The 22,251-nt window shown below is 38.1% G+C and overlaps 1 protein-coding gene across 2 annotated transcripts in view; it reads left to right on the top strand.

The window, feature by feature from the left end:
• Window positions 1-21,892, top strand: part of COL4A3 (collagen type IV alpha 3 chain) — a 58,886-nt gene extending 36,994 nt beyond the window's left edge. The window contains exons 30-52 of one of the 2 annotated variants that reach the window (XM_038146039.1): window positions 1,033-1,183; window positions 1,305-1,418; window positions 2,214-2,381; window positions 3,451-3,540; window positions 4,137-4,271; window positions 4,818-4,916; window positions 5,965-6,054; window positions 6,419-6,558; window positions 7,554-7,680; window positions 7,952-8,032; window positions 8,657-8,755; window positions 9,698-9,748; window positions 10,724-10,909; window positions 11,564-11,694; window positions 12,143-12,215; window positions 13,504-13,575; window positions 13,697-13,816; window positions 14,609-14,707; window positions 15,296-15,508; window positions 16,156-16,333; window positions 17,403-17,517; window positions 18,831-19,003; window positions 19,249-21,892. In XM_038146039.1, coding sequence (XP_038001967.1) covers window positions 1,033-1,183; window positions 1,305-1,418; window positions 2,214-2,381; window positions 3,451-3,540; window positions 4,137-4,271; window positions 4,818-4,916; window positions 5,965-6,054; window positions 6,419-6,558; window positions 7,554-7,680; window positions 7,952-8,032; window positions 8,657-8,755; window positions 9,698-9,748; window positions 10,724-10,909; window positions 11,564-11,694; window positions 12,143-12,215; window positions 13,504-13,575; window positions 13,697-13,816; window positions 14,609-14,707; window positions 15,296-15,508; window positions 16,156-16,333; window positions 17,403-17,517; window positions 18,831-19,003; window positions 19,249-19,333 — 2,790 coding nt within the window. In that variant the 3' untranslated portion in view covers window positions 19,334-21,892. The remainder of the gene's footprint in view (window positions 1-1,032; window positions 1,184-1,304; window positions 1,419-2,213; window positions 2,382-3,450; window positions 3,541-4,136; window positions 4,272-4,817; window positions 4,917-5,964; window positions 6,055-6,418; window positions 6,559-7,553; window positions 7,681-7,951; window positions 8,033-8,656; window positions 8,756-9,697; window positions 9,749-10,723; window positions 10,910-11,563; window positions 11,695-12,142; window positions 12,216-13,503; window positions 13,576-13,696; window positions 13,817-14,608; window positions 14,708-15,295; window positions 15,509-16,155; window positions 16,334-17,402; window positions 17,518-18,830; window positions 19,004-19,248) is intronic. The other variant, XM_038146040.1, reaches the window with a different exon arrangement.
• Window positions 21,893-22,251: the final 359 nt, after the last annotated feature.

Below are 22,251 nucleotides of genomic sequence, written 5' to 3' on the forward strand. Positions count from 1 at the left end.
AAGCATATATTGATGGAGGTAATTGACAAGTAAGTGTGTATTTCATTTAAGCAAGTGCTCTGTTAAATTGAAGCATGAAGAAAGAAGGCTGAACCTAATACTGCAGCCACCGTTGCTGATTAACAGAAGCTAATCTACTGATTCTTGACTAGTCTGTACTTGGGATTCAATTTTTGAACAAAATATTAACACCTAAATTATTTGAACATATGGCATTTCTTTGTTTGGACCCATATGTCATTCTTTTGTGTGTGTTTTTTTATATGACAAAGGAAGGCAGTTGAGGTTGGGATTTTTTTTATTTTTTAATTCGTACTTGATGCCACAGAACATCTGGATGTGAAGTGGCCTCTGCAGTCCAAGTATATCATTAGTGACTGGTATAAGCTCAGGTCTACTGATCTGCTTTATGAACATATTGATTTGCTGCAACCAGCAGTTCAGTAGCTATAAAACCTACTAATTCAAAGTTTCCAGTCAGGGAATGCACTTGGGGCATTTGTGATAAAAGCAGTCTTCATGGACAACAATATTCAGAAGAATGATTTTAAAAAACCCCAACAACTGAATGAGTATCCTGAGGCATATCTGGGTGCTAACCTTGATCATTCAAATAATTTGATATCTAGAATAGTTAATATATATATTTTTATTGTATAAAAAGAAAGGAAAAGTTATATTTGCACAAACTTCACCCCCACTTTCAGATAGATGTTCAAAGCTATTCCCAGCTGCAGAAGGCATCTCAATGCAGTATGACCAAATGGAGGGAAGTGTCTTGCATTGCTGAGTAGCAACTTCTTAGGGCTAGGAGACAAAGTTTAAAAGCTGTCTAGGTTAATTACTTAGCTAGCTAATAAGGAACATCCAGTGGTCTGCTGAACTGAAGCCATTAGAAATTATAGTGTGAAAGATCAAAAGGTAATTAAGAGAATTACCCTAATAAAATAAGGTCATTATTACTCCAGTGGAGAAAATACTTTGGCAGATTTGCACAGCAGAGAGGATTGTTTACATTTGTCTGTGTTGCAGGGTGAGCCAGGCATGATTATTCCTGGAGAGCCAGGAAGAATGGGTTCACCAGGAGGTTACGGCAGTCCTGGCTCAAAAGGTGAAGGTGGACTTCCAGGGCTCCCAGGCCTACCAGGGCATCCTGGGCATGATGGTGATGAAGGCCTAAGAGGTAATGTTGCCAGAGAAGCTCAGGGAGCACAGCACATTATTTTAAGGAAAACCAAGTCAAACAAGGTTCACTGAAAGCCTAAAACTTAATTTGGCTGTGAATCCACTCTCATGTCTTTTAGGAGATCGTGGCTCACCTGGAGTTCCTGGAGACCCGGGTTTTCCAGGGAAACCTGCTGAATGTCTTATTGGCCTGCCAGGTTTGCCAGGTGGCCAGGGAGCTACAGGCCCACCAGGTAGGACTTTCTGACCCAAAAATGCCATTTGACTGGGTGAGTCTGGGTTTTGTTTCTGCCTTCCAATGGCCTGAGGGAGCTGAAATTGTTTCTGGATATTGGCTATGGAATAGTATGCAAGAAAATAGGAGTCCATTTAAAAGATGCTCTTTCTGTAGATAGGAGGAAGCACATGCACTGATGAAGAGGGATTAAGATTTAGATTCCATTGGGCAGTATAAAGAGTAATCACAAACTGACCCAAATTCCACACAAAAAGGGAGAGATATTTCAGACATATCTCCCCTGTGGGACTGAACTTAGATTCTGTGGTGCAATGGGATTGATAAAGAAATAAGTGAAAGGAAGAGCTCAACTAGGTAGGAAAAGAATTTAGGGTGCCAAAAAGTACCTGCCTGTACTGCATATGATCTTCTTTTCAAAAAAAGCACACTCAAATATACAGCACATTCCTTCTCCTATATTTGATCTCAAAAAGATTTTAAAAATTATAAGGAATGAAAAATTATAAGGAATTGAAACACCCAAAATTGATGGGTGTTTCATATTTGAGTTTTTCTTCTTTTCTGGGAAAGAACAGATTTGTCTACTCTCACTTTTTCTTCTTCTTTTCAAAAATCCCAACCTACAACCCTCATAAGATTTTCTGAATGTATTCGTTGCCTTACGGATCTCATGTTTAGCCTCAAACAGGCAGAGTTCAAGAAGAGTTTCATGCTTATGATGTAAAAATAGAGATGAAGGTTTGTTTTTCAGACAGATCTACCATACTACACTGTCCTGCACTTTTCTTAGGAGGAAGAGGTTTACAAGGTCCAAAAGGAAACCTAGGTGCTCCTGGTTTGAGTATCCCAGGAATCTATGGAAAGCCTGGGGAACCTGGATTAATAGGTCTTCAGGGAAATACAGGATTACCTGGTCCCAAGGGACAATCTGGAAGGCCAGGAATCTCTGGTTTGCCAGGTAAGGTTTCCCCAAGTATTTGTTTTGATGTAGCAATTGAATCTTTGCAGAAAGGTGTTTTGCAAAAAGGTCATGTTTTTCCAAACTAAGATGCTGAAATATTTTTCCATCAACAGCTTTCATTTATCTTTGAGATTTTTATGAAAAACTAATAAATCATTCTTCCTTAAAGGATGAGCATATCTTGAAGCTCTCTTGACACAGTGTGGAATTTTCTGTAATAGTCTTCTGAGAACAGCATTTTATGTAGTTTTTGTACAGGAATGTCCTTGCAGTAGGACATGAAATAGTTAATATTCAAAGCAACTTCCCCAGCACAATGGAATTGCAAAGTGTTTAGTTCTTACTCAGCATCCCTTTTCAAATAGTTTGTAATGCTGCTTCTTTTTCTTATAAGCTCAGATCTAGAATCTGACAGAGTCAGATCAAGCTCTGTCACTAACCAGAGCTAACTTTAAGTAAGCTAAGTGGTCCCTGTAGGGTTGATTTGTTTGGTTTTTTCTTTCAGAAATATGTTGAAATTTGTTTTGAAGAATAAAATATATCAGTCATATAATGTTTCTTATTTCTAAAAAAGATTTTTCTTTAATATCAAATCATTACACTGTGGGAAGGAGATGGTACATGCCTTTTTATTTTGAGAATCTGTAAAGCTTTCGATAAACATTTAGTACTTGACTCAGTTATGCAAACATGGATTTCTGGTGGCATTTGAGGGAGTTGTTATTTCCCAGTGGTCTTTGACTCCTGAGCCTGAAAGGAATGTCATTCCCACACATCTCATGACTGATCTCTCATCCCTGTGTGGGTATCTCAGATGAATTGTCCTTACTGTTATTTAATTCATTGGTAGGAGCTGTTGCAGCTACTAATTTAGGTAATTTGGGGGTTCTAAGTCATGATCCTGTGGTTAAAGATGGGAAAACTGGCTTGGACAGTTACAGAAATGGAGAAAAAAAATAAGCAATTAAACACTGAAATGACAAGTGTACATGTAGTTTTCTGAAGTAATGTTCTATTTAACTGATTTAATACTAACAAATATGTTCTTATTGCTTCAATTCCACAGGTGCAAGGGGAGATCCAGGTGTAATGGGACTGTTAGGAATTCCTGGACCTCCTGGAATGGTTGGAAGACCAGGCAGCCCCGGTATCCAAGGCGAGTGACCATTTTATCTGCCTTCGTTATCGCTTAGCATACAGGAATTTCAATGTTCAAGTTAGTCTTGTGAACCATTTTTGTGTGTATTATCACTCCTGAGTACAGATTTTGTACTAGAATTTCTTCAAGTTTTGGTAAATCTGTCTTCTGCATATGTGCAGTCTGCAGACTGAATGACAACATCATATTTTTTAGCAGTTTTAACTTGCCACCTTTTTTTTTTCATGTTTCTAAATGGCTGGTGATTTGCTTTGCTTGATAAAGAGCAGAGAGCCTTTTTGCTGGTTTTTTTCCCTCCTGTGCGGATACCATTATTATATTTATTTAACAGACACAAGATTGTATGTTTATTCACTATAAGAAATAATTTCCATGTCTTGCTGGAAAGACAAACATTACTTGCTACAAGTAATCTGTACGTGTAGGTGTTTTATTGATGATTGGAGCAGTTAAGAAGCTAGTTTAGGTTGTTTTTGTAATGTAATTTACATATGTAAATATCCAATTGCTCTTGAAGATTGGCATCATCTGGTTTGCTTTATTATATCATCTAGTCAGGTCTCTTCAGAAAATTTCACTCTATTTTCTTGCAGGTTCTCCTGGCTTCCCAGGAATAAAGGGAAGAAAAGGATTTCTTGGAGAAAAAGGTGAACCAGGTGATAAAGGTTTTCCTGGACCATCTGAGACCTTGGTTGATATTGGGGACAAAGGAGAACGAGGTTTAAAAGGTACACATTCATTGTTCTGTCATTAAAACTAGCCAGGGTTGTCATCTGTTTTGTAGTTCCAGTGGGCTCTAAAATATGGAATAACCTTACTCTACTGCTGAGAGTACTCACATTGTTTTGGAATAATTATTGCTAAACACTAGAACTGCCCTCTTATTTATGGAATAGTTGGATAGCTGCAACCAGATGCTGGATTGCAAAGATGTTAAATCTGCTCAGAAGTACTTGACTGCCAGAAAAACTCCTTTGTTTGCAATATTAATATAGACTCTCTATATGAGCTGTAGATGCTTAACTAATGCTATCTGGCTTCTTCTATTGGTATTTTCCTATAGAGGCTTTCAGGAACTTCCTGTTGCCTCCACATGAAAAATACAGAAGGTGTTGCATTTGAGTTTGTGTTTTGCTTATGTGTGTTCAGAGTGAAAATCCTATGCTCTACTTCTGTTTCATTAGCTTAAAGAGTTATAGAATGTTAACTTGGTAAAAAAGTTGTATTCTAAGATGTTGTTTTTGTAAAATCTTTTAAATGAAACTTCATTTTAGGAGTTCAAGGCCAAATGGGTGTGAAGGGAGAAAAAGGAGACATTGGTGTGCAAGGTCAACCTGGTGTTGATGGGTCTGAAGGAATGCCTGGTCTACCAGGTATGGAATATGTGTATTGAAAATCCCTGTGCCATGTGGATAGGGAGGTACTGCTGCTCCAGTGCACACCAACTTGGCTCCAGAAGCAGCACCAAATTCTCTCTATTAACTCTCAAGCTTTTCCGAGAATTCTGAACCTGGGCAATTTCAAAAGCTGCAGTTTGAAAGTCACAGCAGCTATCACCAAATGATTCTTTGTTTTCTTTCAAATATAGACCATTGTTTAGGATGAGAAATAGAAAATAATATTAAATCCTGAATAACAATAAAGTCTAAAAGCTGATGAAACCAATGAATAAAAATTAATATTTCTAAAAAGCAAAAATAAGTTTGAATTTGCAATATTATTAAAAATTAATTGTAAAATATTACGATTTTGCACAAAACATATTTTAGGAAATTTTTTAAAATTTCAGATGAATTATAGTTCCCTTTTTAAAACTTAGATATTTGACTTGTATTTCAAAAGTTAGCAGATTTCCAGTGAAAAGCAGCTTTAAAAATGTCAGGCATTGGCACACTGGCATTTAGAAAGAATGTTCACAGAACATTCTAGATGTATCTGGATCTTTTAGTCATTAAACTGAGTGCTAATTTGGCTAAATGAATCTCAAAAAAATGAGTGAGGGGAAAACTGCTTAGGTCACACTCAGATTTTTACTATATGCCAGTCATGAGAAATCTGTCGTGAGTAAGTAATAATGCGATTGTTCCATGCACAAAACTAAACTGAACTGGATTGCAAGCAATGAAAGGAGAGTGCAGTGCATAAATACAAATCCATTAGCTTGATCAAATTCAGCTAAAATATATTGCAGTGGCTGCCCCTAAGTGCTGTGGTCACAAACCTTAATTTTAACATTGATACATAAGGTATTTGTTATTCCCTTGGCTTTCTGAAAACAATAATGATAATTTTATCTGGGTCTGTGGCAAATGGCTCCATGTTGATTATCTATAAAATAGTAATACACCCAAAGAAAGTGTGTGGTAGAGGATTTTGTATCCATGACAGTTCTAACATGATGTTTATTTCTTCATCTTGCAGGAGCCAAGGGATTTATGGGTCTTCCAGGGATTCCTGGAGGACAAGGATTCCCAGGTGCATTCGGAGACAAAGGGGACATGGGAATTCCAGGTCATTTTCTTTCAAGACATATTACAAATTCATACAGTTCTATAGAAGCATTTGCACAGGTCTGAGCTGTTACCGTCAGAACACCACACAATTCTTAGACTGGGATTTATTCTTTCGTGTCCATAGACTTATCTTCACCCCAGCATTTGCTTGACTTGCAGAATGCAATTCTCCCTCTCTATCCAAATTCTTTAATTTATATATTGTTACATGTAAGAATCTCTTTTTAGAAATAAAATAACAGATTAAATTACTTTAAGGAAGAATTAATATCTGTATACATAAGCAATAGCTCACAAAACATGGAGCGTGAAATGCAATTATGATCCTTTTAAAAACGGTATCAGTATTGGTATTTTTCCAGGTCCAAAAGGCCAGAAAGGATCTCCAGGCTTTCCAGGACCATCAGGTGACCCTGGTCCACCAGGCTATGGTGGCTTTCCAGGTGACAAAGGAGATCCTGGGTACCCATCTGCTGGGCCTCCAGGAGAACCTGGTCCAAAGGTATAAAGGCAGTGGAAAAACTTTCCTATTAGGCAGAGCCTTTGACTATAGAAACAGAGCAGCATGTAAGCAAAAGCTGCAGAGTTTGCAGAAATAGTTGATTTATTAGTGGTAAGAAATATGAAAATTCTATTGTGTCATTACTCAGGAGAAGTTTATTTCATTACATTTCACTTCATTTGTGCAAGAATTTTTCATTTATAAAGATGAAATATCTTGAGGTAACTTGCTTTCTGTAAAAGTTCCTAATTCATTAAGAACAAGGATGTTAAAAAGTACATCAAAAACTCATCTTAGCAAATGCAAAAGTTTTATAATCTAAACTTGTACTGTTTGGTTTTGATAGTCTGGTAATACCCTTGCACAAGATTTTTTTTTTTCCTTAGTAATGTGTATTACATCCAGTATATGCTATGTTTGGTCATATATACATTGCTAAGAACAAACCAGTATTTTTTAAGTTAGATCAATTGGGTAGCTTAACTCCACATGTTCTGCTTGTTGAATATCTGCAAGTCTTTTTACCTATGAGATTAGCTGAAATTTGTGGCTGAGGCTGTGAATTCCTCTATAAATCCTGTAATCTGTCTAAATGATTTGTTTATTTGCAGTATCAGTTGGGTAGCCCCAATGAGATTACTGTGAAAAAGTCAGTAGGAATCCAAGGGAAAAAAAAGCAATTCAGTATTTTGTATAGCTGCATATTACCTAAGGAATGAATGTTTGGATCAAAAGAAGTGGTAGAATAACATTGAAGGGAAATCTGTGCCAGGGAAAAATCTAAAACCAACTTGGTCTATAAAGGTTAAAAATAGATCTCAACTATGTCTAAAAGATGAGTGGTATTATGAGAAGACCTTGTCTTTAATCTGCTTTGGTTTTTGTCTGAAAATCCTAATGTAATGTGATTACATGTTCTTAACCCTTAAAATTGCACGTGATTTTTCTATTCTACACTGTGATTCTTTACCTCTGTGTGTGCAACTGTTTCTCAGGGAGATCCAGGTCCCCCAGGAGTTTTTGGCAGCAAAGGAGAAAAGGGCTCCGAGGGTCATCCAGGCCTTAGAGGAGTACCAGGACCACATGGGATCAGAGGGGAAACTGGAGGTGCAGGAATCCCAGGTATGGCGTACTTTTGGAGGGCTGGTGAGCTGGCAACATGCTTGTAGAAGATAATTCCTCCAACTGCACAGGGTGCCTGGGGGTGCCACACTGATTTGCACTGACTGCTGCAAACCTCAACAGCTCCTCTGTCGTCAGAGCTGCCAGGCCAGCTTGTGTCACCTGGAGAACTTTTGCAGCTGGCCAAAGCAGAAACAAAGCAAAGCTGTAAACTGAGTCTGGATCTAGAGGTGATGCCACTTCCCCTCTGCCACACTCTCTCTTCTTACAGGGCAGTATGGACCCCCTGGAGATCCTGGGGTTAAAGGATGCCAGGGCCGCCCAGGACAGCAGGGAGTCCCAGGCCCTCCTGGTATGGTATATAGCTTCTCTCCTAAATCACTGCCCTGGATTTGGGATTTCATTAAAGTTTGAGACTTTGTTTGCCTCCTTTTAACAGCCCCTTTTTAATGTTATCAGTTCAGCTGAGGCAAAAAGTTTTAATTTTGCTTCACTACAGGAAAGTTTTTTGCCCTTTTTTATTTATAAGTACATATCCAAGGATGTCAAGGTGTGATATCCACACAATTACAAGAAAGGCTTAGGTTCTTTAGGTTCTACCTCCTAGAAGACAATAATAAACTAAGATATAGGTAGATGAGGAGAAGAAAACTAACTGGAGTAACAAAGAGTTGTAGTTGTCTGTTTAAGCAACAGAACTAAAACAGAATTAAAAATATACCTTAGGGTCAGTGTGTATGTGTAGCAACAGAGAGGCATGCTCTGAAGGCTTTATTATGTCTGTGAAAATAGTGGGGCTGTTAAATCCATTGAAGTCCAGTGAGGTCCATACAAGCTATATGCTGCTCTATACCAACACAGCTACCCCTACCTTTGAAGTAGCTGAGCTAATTAAATTTTAATAAAGGGGTGTCACATCTTCTCACTGCAAAATTACAGAAGTAAAAATGATACTGTGGTCCATTTTAATTCCCAGGTGCTGTTGGAGTCCCTGGAAAACCTGGACTTGTTGGTGAAAGGGGTACTCAAGGTCAGGATGGTATGCCTGGTCCCCCAGGAGTAAAGGGAGAACCAGGTAACAGCAGTGAAATATTTTCATTCTATTTCACAATTGGGTTTTTTTCTGTAATTGTAGTGACAAGGATGATTTGGGAAGGATTACTAAGGAGCTTCTGTGGAGCCAAAGCTAAGTTTACAAGTAGAAGGTTATAAGTGTTTTTCTGTGTAATTTTTGTACATGCTGTTAAGAACCCAGGTGCATTACAAATGCTCTATTCTACACGTGTTGTAATGTCGCCTAAAGATGTTCATATCTGCAAGAGTCAAAGTGCTGCTGTTAACAGTTCTTATGTGTTTAATGTCAAAGAGTTTAAAAGAACCAAAATCCTTTCAGAGGAGTCTTCTGTCTTACATGAATATAAAATAAAAGGAATCACAGTATTTTCCTGCATGAATAGTGAAAGCTTCCATGACCTAAACCTTGGGTTGTAAAACCTTTCATTTAAAAGTCACTCCTGATGTCTTTAATGTTCAGATAGATTTAGTCCTACACTGAATTCTGACAGAATTTTACACTGAAAAATGTTTCTATGCATGCTAGTATCAAGAAGATACTGAGAAGGCATCCACAGTATTTAGAAAGTACTCTCATGTTAAAGTAATCACTGTTTACATATTTTTAATAGGTGTTTGCATTTTTTTTCTATTTTTCTTAATAACTAAATTAAGCGCAGGTATTGTTCTGTTTTTTTCTCTGAAGAGAAAGAAAGAGCTTCTTCTTGTAGAATGTACCTCAAATAAGACTGACCAATAAGAGTTCCTCCTATAAATAAAAACTTAAAAATTTAATTTGTGGTTTTGTATAGAAGAAGAGGATATAATAGGTTTTACTTTACATACAACTAAACTTTACCTGTTGATTCCATTATCTCTGAAAAAATGCATGAAATATTAGAAAACTCAGATGTTTTCAAAAAATTATTTCAGACTGAGTGTAATGTGACGTCATATTTTACAGGACCACCAGGGAGAGGGATCCCTGGCTTTCCAGGTATTCCTGGACGTAGAGGTGAGTTGTGTTTTTGAAAGGCAACAGCTTAATTTTTAAATCTCAGAACCATCATCAAGTCCCCTCCTGCTTTCAGGTGCTTGAAATGGCACTAAGAGTGTCAGAGGAAATTAAGAGTGATTCTGTGCTTTAGATTAATGGTGTGGTCCTGTATATTAAATGTCAAGAGTTGCTGCTTGTAAAGTTTAGATTGTTGTAAAAGGCAAATAAAGAAGGTGACTTCTGTGGTCTTGTGAAGGTAATACACACATTCTAGAGCTTTTGAAATGTTATTGTGATATAATTTGATTAACAGAGTATGTTCTTATCAAAACAAGATCTTTCTGAATAACAAGCACACTTTGAGAAAGCTGCAGTGGTTGCATTTTAATTTTGTTCATCTTCCCTTTTCTACTGATAAACAGAAGAGGGACTCTTCCCATTTTTTTTGGATTTTACATTTCATTTCTAGTGTCAGTAGACCTCCATTATTTGCTTTACCTTAAAAAAGTAAAATTAAAGCACTCTAAGATTGACTTCAGAACAATATTCTTTTGGAATAGTCTCTTATTTTGTTGCATTCATATTGATGCTTCCAGCTGGGATCTAGTTTAAAAGGATTTGTTAGTTCTGAGGAATAAAGAAGAATTTCTTCTACTTATTAATCAATAAATATTCCCTTCTCTGGTCTGTTTATCCTCCTCTCAAGTTTATTCCTTGAGATGAGCAATCTCTTTAGTAGGGTGTTTGTTTTTGGTTTGTTTGTGGTTTTTTGTGGGTTTTTTAATTTTTAAAAAGGTGGTGTGTACCTTGCTGCGAGTCCTGCCTTCTCAGAACTATTTTGCATTAGGGTAGCAAGCTGGCTTTGGGGACTTCTCTGTACTAAAGACAAGGGCTGAATTCCACCTTTGCCATATAGGAAATGCATTTTCGGAGTTGTCACATCACCTCACTGTCTTGACAGACTTCTCTATGTGTGATATCCACACTTTGCAGGAATCAAAGGGGACATGGGACTGCCTGGTTTTCCTGGGCCTCCAGGTGTGAAAGGTCATCAGGGAGATCAAGGACCCATGGGACCTCCTGGCTTAGTGGGGTTACCTGGATTTCAAGGTGCCACAGGTGTGGCAATCACTGGCCAGAAAGGGAACAGAGGTTTTCCGGGTGCACATGGAAGACCAGGTATGTTTTTGGAACTCCTTATTTGTCTGAAAGGATATACTGATAATTGAAAGTAGAAGCCAGCCTATCCAGAATTCAAGATTGAAAGGGGTATTCCCCCAAGAGAGTTTCATAATTAAATGGGTCCCTTTAGCAGCTAATGCAATATTACCATTGCAAACAACATGATCTATGCAGTGGCATTGAAATTAAAATAACTCTAAGCTTTAGAGTCCACCTGATTGCATTATCTTGCTTTCCTCCCACGTGGTCCGTGCAGCAGCTGACATCCAACTTTAACAAAGTGAGATAGCTTGAGTGGCACTTAGGGACATGGTTTAGTGACAACATGGCAGTGTTAGGTTTTCAGCTGGACTCGATGATCTTAAAGGTCTTTTCCAATGTAAATGATTCTGTGATTCCAGACTTAACTACAACTGGAGGATATTCAAAAGCCTGTAGTGTCAGAGAGTACTGTAAGTTCTGATCTTAGATTAAATTAGCAGGCTAGGAAAAATTTTATTTTTTAAAAAAGTGTGTATATTTCCTTGGAAATCACTGAGGTGATAAACATGAGTATCATTATCGAGCCATTGAATGTTGCACTGTGCTGTGTGAAATCTAGGTGAAAAGCTGTTGGCAGCAGTCTTCCCTTACTCTGACGTTTCTGTATAGGTGCTCCTGGTTTTCCAGGCCTTCCTGGTCTTTCCACTCTCAGCGTGAAAGGAAGCAAAGGTGTCCGAGGGGCGGATGGAATTCCAGGGCCAAGGGGCCCAGCCGGTGACATTGGCCCTCCTGGTCCCAAAGTCAGTGAAAGGAATAGTGCTTCTTTGTTACTGCACTGCTAGTCTGCTCTTACCATGAAAAGATAATAATACCCATTAAAAAACCCTCCACAATCTCAAAACAAACAACAAACCCAAATAAGCATCCCCTCCCACCCATTTTCACAGAAACACCTTGTAATAGAGGAAATACCAAAATGGGTATGAGAAGCAAGTTTTATGGACTTAAATGGATCAATAAGAATTGGTTTTTAAATTCCTGGTACGTCATTTCCTTGGCTGGTCTGTATTACAGGATAATCTGAACAATAATATGACAATTTCTAACATGCTTAGAAGTGGAGCAGATAGTTCTAGTTACAGCATATGTTGTGAACATAATGCTTTGAATATTCTGAACAGAAATAAAATGTATTGCATTGTGTGAAGATGCTGCTCCTGTTTTTTACTGATGTTCTCTGTTTTGCAGGGAATAGAAGGTCGATCAGGCTATCCTGGTGCTAGAGGGCACCCTGGTTTTCTTGGATTCCCAGGTGTAAAAGGTATTCATTTATGTATTATGTACACACCTATGTGCCAAATACAATAATTTACAAGTTGAGTTATAATAGTATTTGTGTTTGAGGGGTTCTAGAGACACAAGGTTTTGCCACAAAAGTCAGGGTCTAAATGAAAGTATTCACTAAGAGTTTTCACTGAGGTACATGCTCTGGGTGGGTCCTAACTTAGGCTCAGGTGAGGAAGGGCTGACACATCAACAACCTCCATTTCAGGCAAATTCAAAACAAGTTTGTCCTTAGTGAGTGATGAGCTGTAAGGACTTTGGCACTGAGTCTGCCAATTGGAAATATCCCACCACTGCTAGAAAATGTGACTTGTTGACAACCTCTTAGCTATAGAACTCAGGAGCATTTAATCATAATTACATCACTGTGTCCTTTGTTTGCTGTAAGAATAGTTCCAATTAAAATCTCATTTACAGTTTATCAGCAGATGAACTGTTAAATGTATTGGCTTCATTAATTTCATATTCCTGAGGGTAAGTTGAATCAGTAGCTCGCTAAAAATCCTTTTAATTTAGACAATTTTCTAGCGATTTAAATATGATGTAGGCCTGCATTATTCCAGTATTCTCATTTTTCAATTGCATGATTTACAGTCCCACAGAACTGTCATTACCTGTTTAACCTACCTGTTAGTGATCCATGCTAACTATTGTGCATTTTAAATTTGTTCTAATTGGCAAAGTCAGCACACAGACAGTAATCTTACTTTCTTTAACCAAAAACTCTTATTTCACAAATGTCAAATCTCCCGATATAGTATTAAAAATACTTTTAGGTAATTCTTTTGTTTCAAGCAGAACTGTGGACCATAGCCTGAATACAACATCATAGTGTGCTCAGTGAAAAGAATCACTTATCAAATTTCTCAACAAAAACTCTACAATTCTCTTAAAGCCTTCAGCATAACTGACAGTAGGGTTAGAGGAAGCTGAATTCCACTTGAAGGCTGCAAATCCAGTGACAAAAATATGTAAGATGGAAGGGATATAGTCTAAAGTTGAGAATTTAAATAGGTTTATAGACCAACCTTCATATAGACAGGCATGACAGTGTCGTCTTATAAATAAATGCACTTGATCTATAAATTATACAGCTGCAGCAGAGGTGAAGAAACCTACTTTCACATTTCAAACCAGTCTATAGACTGTGTTACCCTTTGGGAACTTTGCACAGATTATGTAGGACTCTCGACAAGCCTCTGAAACTTTGACAGCTGTTTTGACATTTTAAACCAGAGAGATATACCTTCAATCTTCTCTTTTAGGAGAAAAGGGTAATCAAGGACCCCCAGGACCACAAGGGGCAGAAGGCCCAAGGGGACCAAAGGGCCAGCAAGGTAACCAACCCTTCTCCTTCCACTTCCAGCTGACTTAGGTTGATTTATTTGGTTTGTTTTGTAGTTTGTTTGCTTTCTCTTATTGTAAAGCAAGAGATCTTCATTATATTTTTGCTGCTAGGCCCACCTGGATTCCCTGGAAAAATATTCTCCATCCCAGGAAGCAAGGGTCCTACAGGACTGCCAGGAATCCCAGGAACACCAGGTGATCAAGGAATTCAAGGGATTCCTGGACCTCAAGGTGATTTATATTTTTATCTCTATGCATGTCTGTGTGTGCTGCTTAAGAGAACATTTTGGTTTGGTGGAAAATCTTCTGCATAGAAATTTGACATGTCTAAAGTCTTCACCATATTTAAAAATAGCTCCTTGTACATTGTTAAGACCTTTAAATTTATAAGCAGTCCCATTCCATCTGCCCTCCACCCTTGCAGTGAGTCAGTGAGTACATCCCTCAATATAAGCCTAAGGAATATAGCAGATGAAAACATTCCCCATTTTCATACAACCAGAAGCATGCTCAGGATGTTTGTCATTTGTGGGATGGAGGGAATTACCACCTGTACTAGAAGTGCTCTAGATGTGCTCCAGTGTGATTGTGTCCATCCTAGACTAGGGGTGGAAAGGAAAGGACAGGCTGGCTTCTTCTCATTGGCACCAGAGGTGAAGCCTGCCACAGCTGTGAGGAATGGGGAAGGAAGGAGAAGGTAGGGTGATGTGGATATGCAGTGGGTATCTGGCCACCCTTCCCAATACCACAGCTCTGCACCCCAGGCAGGGAGCTCTTCACGAGGCAGGCCTCTGCTGAAGGCATTTTTCTGCAGTACACTCAATATATTTCCTTGTAATCTTCCTGATAGGGAAGATGATGACACTTGCACTACAGATAGTGTGAAAACTTAGTAAATTCAAGCTTTATTCTACCACAGCTAGATTTATGTGGTGACTTTTACTTTGTTCTTTACCAGTTATTAAAATCTAGAATAACTACTGCCATATGCCTCTGGGGTATTTTTTCTTGATTGCAATTTAGGACCCAAAGGAGTAAAAGGTCTACCAGGACGTTTTGGTCATCCGGGACATCCAGGACTGCCTGGTCCAAAAGGAGACAGGGGATTTCCAGGACAAAGAGGTACAGGAAAGCAGAATCTCTGCTTGACTGGTACTAACTGAATTTACAGATAAATTGTACTGCTGATATCTGTAAATCCTTCCTCTTACATGTATTGAGATTCTGTAATTTACAGAACATTTACAGTAACTTTAGGAACATATATAAGCAGGTTCTTAGCTTTTAACAGATGCATGTTCACAACTGAAATAATAATTTACAGAAATATGCCTTGACTATGCTCTGCTGTTATTAATAACTTCTATTTAATAACTTGAAATCTGTAGGTACCAGGGTGCCTTTTTATTACATAAAAATAGAACAAAATATTTTCATTTAGGCATCACGAAATGTTTTTACTTTAAGTTTTTTTGGTAAAAATGGCCATGGTTCTTTAAAATACTTCACTATGCCATGAAGCTATGCAGTGTAAAGCTGCCTGGGCAAAGTCTGAAGGAATTCCTACATTTGGAACACATACTACAAGTTTTTAAGTTATATCTTGTTATTGGTATTTTTTGTTAGTTTTCAAGCAGTTTCACAAATTTAAAAGAAATGAAAATTCAAACAAAATTGTAATACTTGCAGAGATTTATTTCTCATCCACAGGACAACCTGGATTGATTGGCTTTCCAGGTCTGCAGGGGTTACCTGGATCACCAGGTACTATCATTGCTGGTCCAACAAGAAAAGGATTTATCTTTACCCGGCATAGTCAGACAACAAAGATTCCTTCGTGCCCACATGGGACATCCCAGATCTATGTTGGCTATTCACTGCTTTTTGTACAAGGAAATGAACGAGCACATGGACAAGATCTTGGTACTGTATTGGTAAAAAATTTCAGGTTGTTTTCTTAGAGTCCAGTAATGCTAAGTCGTCCTGAAACCAAATTTACAGTAAGTGTCTGAGATAAACATTGGTTTCAACCACCTATCTCCAGAGTGGCCTGGAGTCAATTCAGGAATCATGGTTTAAAACCATGCACTGCACTCTTATATTCCCTTGTTGATACCCCTAGAGTTTTTTGAGGAGGAATTCAGTTACTTACGGATAGGTGTCTAGAAAAAACCTTCACAACATTTGCACATGGCTGACAGTAACACAACAGGATGTGAAGGAGAATCTTTTGGGTTTTGGAGCCTAAGTGGGATACTTTAGGATGTGAATAATGTCACCAGAATCTTTTGTTTAAGCAGCTGAATCCCTGCTACCGTGTCAAGGGCTGATACCATTCAGGGAGATTGTATTATTTTAACAGATTTTGTTCTTAGCCCTTGTTAACTATATAGATATTTTTGTATAAGCCAGAAGCATTTTGCTTTCATATAATTTTACTAAACAGACTTTTCTTATAGTTAACAACTGTTTTAATTCTTCCTATAGTAGATTAGGTGCCATCGTGTGTCTTCTCTGGTCACTGCACTAAACCTCCTACTGCCACAAAGCTCTCCTCTTTTGTTTTCCAGGAACAGCTGGTAGCTGCTTGCAGAGGTTCAGCACCATGCCATTCTTGTTCTGCAGCACCAATGATGTTTGTAGCTTTGCTTCTCGCAATGACTACTCCTACTGGCTGTCCACTGCAGTGGTGATGCCACCAGACATGGCACCCATTTCTGGCAGGGCACTAGAGCCTCAGATAAGCAGGTAAGAAGATAAGAATTTTAGCACTTCTACCCTGGAATGACAGAGGCATCATAAATTATTTTAAGTGGCAAATCTTAGGCAAGACCTGCCCATCTCAGCCAGTACAAGCACTGACTTCATCAGCCTGGTTTTTGATTACTCACCTAAGCATGTCAAATACTCAGCGATACTCTCAAGAAAAGTTGGAATAAAGCTAGGGTCCCACCACAGGGCCCAGTGCTGCAGAGCCAGCATAAGAAAATGGCACACTGTCCTAGTGATTGCAGGGATTGTTTTCTTTAGGCCCTATCATTATGGATATTAGAGACAGACTAAAATTAAATAAAGGCAGCTTTGCTAATTAGAATTATAGCACAAATCAAGTTCTGCTTTGAATTCTGGATGATGGATTTACTGTAGTTGGTGAAGAACATTGTAAACTGAGCTGAAGCTTCTCAGCTATGAAACACTGTTCCACAAGTGTGGCCCTTTCTAGTTGCTTGGAATAGCTGGGAGGGATGGAGAACAATGTAAGAGAAAAGTTCTAAAAGCATGGAAGACTTAGAGCAGCAAAATCCAAGGTGGGAAGGCAGGCCTTGCACTCTTATTTTCTGTCCTGCCCTACCCTGTTGTTGCAATCCAGCAGTTCAGCTTCAGTTTCCTCATTTAGGAAATAAACATTACTTTTTGTAATCTTAGCAAATAAAGGTACAGAAGTACAGAACTTTGAACTAAACCAGAACAACATAAAGTAGTGAGCATGTGAAAAAGGTAACATATTGCTTGTTACTTTGTTAAAGGCAAAATTAGGAAGCTCAAATGCCCTGGAATTGCTTCCCATTTTAGAACAGTTTTAGTCTGGGGTTACTCGTAGAGATTGCAAAGCAATTGCAAGGTAAGGTATATTGGTTTCCTTCAATTTTTTTTCCTTCAATTATTCCTCATTAAGCACACAAACCTGTGTGAGTAGTAGCATTTATAGCAAGGTATGCTATGCCATGAGGTAGCTACTATCCTAGAAGGCACAAGTTTGTTCTGCTTTCATGTTTTCCCTCATGTCTTCACTGAATATATGTGCTTTTCTTCACAGGTGTGTTGTCTGTGAAGGAGCTGCAATGGTAATAGCAGTTCACAGCCAAACAACTGTAGTTCCTGCATGTCCAGATGGCTGGATGTCTCTCTGGAAGGGTTTTTCTTTTGTTATGGTAAGGATAGAATAACTTGAATTATTCATTTTATGTCCTCTCATTTTCATTGGTGTTTTCAGCTGTTCATAGCTCGTTTGTTTCTTAATAATTATTAAATTCTTTTTTTTTTTTTTTTTGCCTTTGCCAAGAAGTAGAAAATAATTCTATTGGTTCTTATTCAATTGCAAAAGTATAGAAACAGCTATTCTGATCTGTTCACAAAAATAGGTGTGGGGAAAAAAAGTGGAAAAGATGAGAGAAGTACTAAAGGACTTTAGTCTGACAAAAATAACTGCATGCATTCACTTTCACATTATGCTAAGATCTAGGAAACAGGTTTGGGGAGTGGATAAAATGGTTCTGAACACAAAAACACAGAAATACGTGACCAAATTCTATGCCAGGAAGCTCTTTTAAAAATCAGATTTTGGGCTGAAGTGCACAGAAAGCTAAAATCAAAATAAATGCACAACCCTGTCAACAGAAGACTGCCTCAGCAATTTTGATACCGTAATTAGATATGAGAGAAGAAAGTTCATAATGGAAGTGCAAACTGAGAACTGCTTATGGGACTAACAGTGTATTTATAACAGGGTGTGTAGCATTTCATCTTTGTTACCCATGTAACAAAGTGGGATGTTTGTGGGATGTCATAGGGATTGAAAAAATAAGGTAGAAGAATTCAAAACCCCTCTCTTTTGCATAAAAGTAAAGTCCTTTTTAGGTCTAGGGTGAAGTTTTTGTTTCTCCTGTGATTTGGCCCTAAGTAGTAATAATAATAAACTTGGAAAAAATGGGAGAATTTTTTAGCATTTGGTTAAAACAATTTACTTGTTTCCAACATCAGCAAAGTTACATGGTATTTTCTAGCCGATTTTAAACTGTTGTAAATTATTGAGCTACTTCTACAAGCATTTACCAACATCAGAGAAGGAAAATGCCTTTTCTGCTTTTTGTGTTTGGAGAAGTGATCAGTGCAACAAAAAATATGAAAACACACCCCCACCAATTTGGTTTGTTTGTAATGTAGTTACTGTTGTACTCAACTGGACAGAAGCCAGCTTTCTAGGCTTTGTACTGGTTAGTTTCATGCATTTCATTGACCTGAGAAAGGCCTTTGCAGGGACTTAAGAAATGCCATTACTGCTTGAATTTTCAGAAGGCTTCTGTGCTTCATTGTCAGTTTTATCAAATGAATCTGCGTTCATTTTATTTGGTCCAAGATATACCACAGAACATATGGTATGTTTCAGAAAGAGGGTGTTTTTTTTGCTTGCACTTTACTAAAAGCTGATGGACAAGTTCTCATCAAAATGTTTTGGTGGTTACAGTACACAAGTGCCGGCTCAGAAGCTTCTGGCCAAGCATTGGCATCTCCTGGATCTTGTCTGGAAGAATTTCGAGCTGTCCCATTCATAGAGTGCCATGGCAGGGGGACATGCAACTACTACACAAATTCCTACAGTTTCTGGTTGGCATCATTAAATCCAAGAAGAATGTTCAGGTAAACTGTACTTCCCTGCATCCCAGTACCCGAGGACACAAATGCCTGCAAAACCTGTGGGGGCTTCCTTTGTACTTCCCTTCAGGTTAGGCACCCCTGTTTGCTAGGTGCAGAGTCATTTTGTAGCTCACAGATGTTTGAGCCAAGAATTTCAAGGCTGTTGTCAGTAGTTCCATATTCAAAGTCTCATTGTCTCTCCCTGTTTTTTAAAGAAAAGAATTGAATGTTTGTGTCTTTTCTTCTAGGAGACCTGTGCCACAGACTTTGAAAGCAGGACAGCTAGAGAATATCATCAGTCGTTGTCAGGTCTGCATGAAGAGACCAATCTAAACGGTGGCCACACTCACAGAATATGAAACTGATTTATTACCAAGAATTGCCTAACTCTGAAGAGCTATAATTTATTGAAGTCCTGCTGCATCTGGAAAGAAAATTATAAATTGCTAATGCAGCACTGTGGTGAGGTAGGGCAACAGTTTGACTTTTGTCTATGACAAATGACAAAGCACTTTGTTGGAGGAATCTTATAATGGCATCTGCAGGGGCATCTGCTGAACCTTGTCATTTCTGAGCTGCATCTTCACCATAAAAATACAGCATCACCAGATGTTTAATGAAAGATGTCAGTGCTGCCTTGTGTCACGTGCTTTTCAAACAGCAAGAAAAACTAAACACTCCTGTATCAGCTACAGTGTTTCAAGTGGATATCATTTAAGGTGACAGTCTGGTACTTATGAGAGATAGGGTTCAATAGGAAATATTTTCAGTGCACTTTTAACTATATAATGATTCATTAAGAGTTGTTTTGGTTTGGTTTTCTTGTCTAATAAACAAGTATCTCCCCACGTACTCCCTCCCTGCCTTCCTCTGGCTGGCAAACAGGAATGCAAAGGTTTTTGTATCACTGTGATGATAATGGTGCTTGACTGGCCAGAGAGGGAGCGACAGCAGGCATGGGGCAGGCAGGACAGTGGTGGCAGGCACTGGCCGTGTGCTCCAGAGAGACTGTGGCTAAGGGCTGACTGAACAAAGTGTTGGGAAGTTTTCTTTAGATTCCATGGCTTTTGACATTGATCCTGCGATCTTTGAGTTCTTCAAATTTGGCAGGATTGGGCCCTCTATTATGATCACATGCTTCTGTCTCTCCTGAAGAAAAAACTATTTACCATGTAATTTGGGATTTTGTTAGAATTAACAATTACTGTATGGCTCAAGGGCTCCCATGGCATTATCAGGTTATCACATGAGGATGTGATTCCTAATAAAATCTATAATACCTCCATTTTACAGTATTTCATATTTAAATATTTATCACAAATTGTATTCTGTATTTAAATATTTAGCACACATCTGCAAATGAAACCATTTATTCCATCCAGATAAATGTATGCATCCAGAATTTTTAAAAAGACTGATATTTAAATTGTACCATCTAAGCACTGACTTATATACAAGAGAATCCAACTGTAATTGAACATAAATACTTGAAAAGCACTTTCATTTGTTCATATAAATTATATTAAATTGTAGCTCTGAGGTTTTTTTAATATTTATAACATTGCACTTGCAAGGCTATTTAAAATGGTAATGTTGACATTTAAAATGCTAATATTTTTTAATACTTGCACAATTTATCAGAATTTCAGTATTTAGTGAAGAAACTTAATTCATCTGAATAGTTCTGTAAATGCACCATTTTAAATGTAGGGTCTAGCAATTCAGTGAAATAACCAGCATTTCTCATTTAGATTTTTTTTTTAAGCCAGTGAAATTTTATATTGTTTCTGTTAAAATACTTGCATCGTGTTTGTCAGACTGCTTGAATTTTCAGTGTTAACCTAACTAAGAAAAGGTTTTGTCTGTGTTCCATGCCTGTTTCTTATAATGGAGCTAACATGAAGATACCATTTATATGAACTGAATGGATATTTTAACATTATTGTTTGCTTGAACAGTCATAGCAATTCTGTTTGCAAGGTATAATTGTGAATTTGCAGGGTTTAATGAAGAATCTCTTTGCAGATGCACTACCGATAAGAAGGTATTAATGTCAAGTTAATATTTAGTCTTTCATTAGAATCAAGCCTGGGGTTGAGATTATCTTCCTTAAAACAATCCCATACTAGACTTTTCCATAAACTCTGAAGTTTGCTTTCAATACTCAAACACCTGTTGCTTGGTAGGTTGTTGGGGTGCTGGTGGTTTCTTTTTTCATTAGTGCTCATTGCAGTCATCCAAACATAGAATTGATGACTGTGGAGACTTCCACATAAAACTAGCTGGTAAAATGCAACTGTGAGTACCTGAGGCTGAAATCTGCTGGAAATGTGTCCAGTAGAGAATAATGTGTAAGGAGAAGGGAATGGATTGTGGCCTTGAAGTCCAAAGGTAAGTTATAGAGAATTATGTCTCATAGTATAGCACATAACTGGAAGTTATGCCTTGTTCCTAGTTTTGGATTCTGCTGCTCACATTTTTTTGTGGCCTTCAAAAGTTACTAAAGAAAGATGTTGATAAATAGCTCTAGATTTTGAGTGCTCAAAATGAGTCTTTCTTTCGAAAGCATGAAATACAACTGCAGGGACACATGTTGGTCAAGCCTGGCATAATACAAGCTAGACACTGGAAATCAAAGAAAAACTTGGGAAAAGTTGATGTTAACTTCTCACTGCAGCTGCAGATCGTTTTACTTCCCTACTGCTAATGTTTGTTGTGAGGATTAGTTAACTGCTGTCTGTAAGTGCTTTGGGAGCCTTAACTGGAGAGTGCTGATGAGGTGCGAGCTGTTAATATATTGTACTGAAAGAATGGACACATGAGAAATTGGGAATAATGAGCAAATAACGGGGGCTGTATTCTGCTAAATACAGCCAAATAAAGATATTTTGACAAATAAAAGACCCATTTCCATGTTGGCTTTTTTTTTCCCTTTCCAGTACTAATGCTCTTGTCCACTACCTGGGCATACCAAAAGAGGGGCTATCTGATTAAAACATGGGGGTAGAGTTTGTCCTCAGAAAGACACTCGTGCCCTCTGACCTGGACCACACTCCAAGTTTAGGACTTGAGTGTAAATACCCAAGCTGGGTCTGAGCATACCAGCTTTCTTCCTACATAGGATGCCGTGATAAGCTGGGGTTTTTCCTCTTATCAGCTGGTTCTGGGCTGTTCTGGATTCAGTATGAGAATTTACATTGCTAACTGATAATTTATATGGCCAACACAATATGATGGTTAGGTTGTTGTCA

The sequence above is a fragment of the Motacilla alba genome, chromosome 9, assembly GCF_015832195.1.
Source record: "Motacilla alba alba isolate MOTALB_02 chromosome 9, Motacilla_alba_V1.0_pri, whole genome shotgun sequence".
NCBI lineage: Eukaryota > Metazoa > Chordata > Aves > Passeriformes > Motacillidae > Motacilla > Motacilla alba.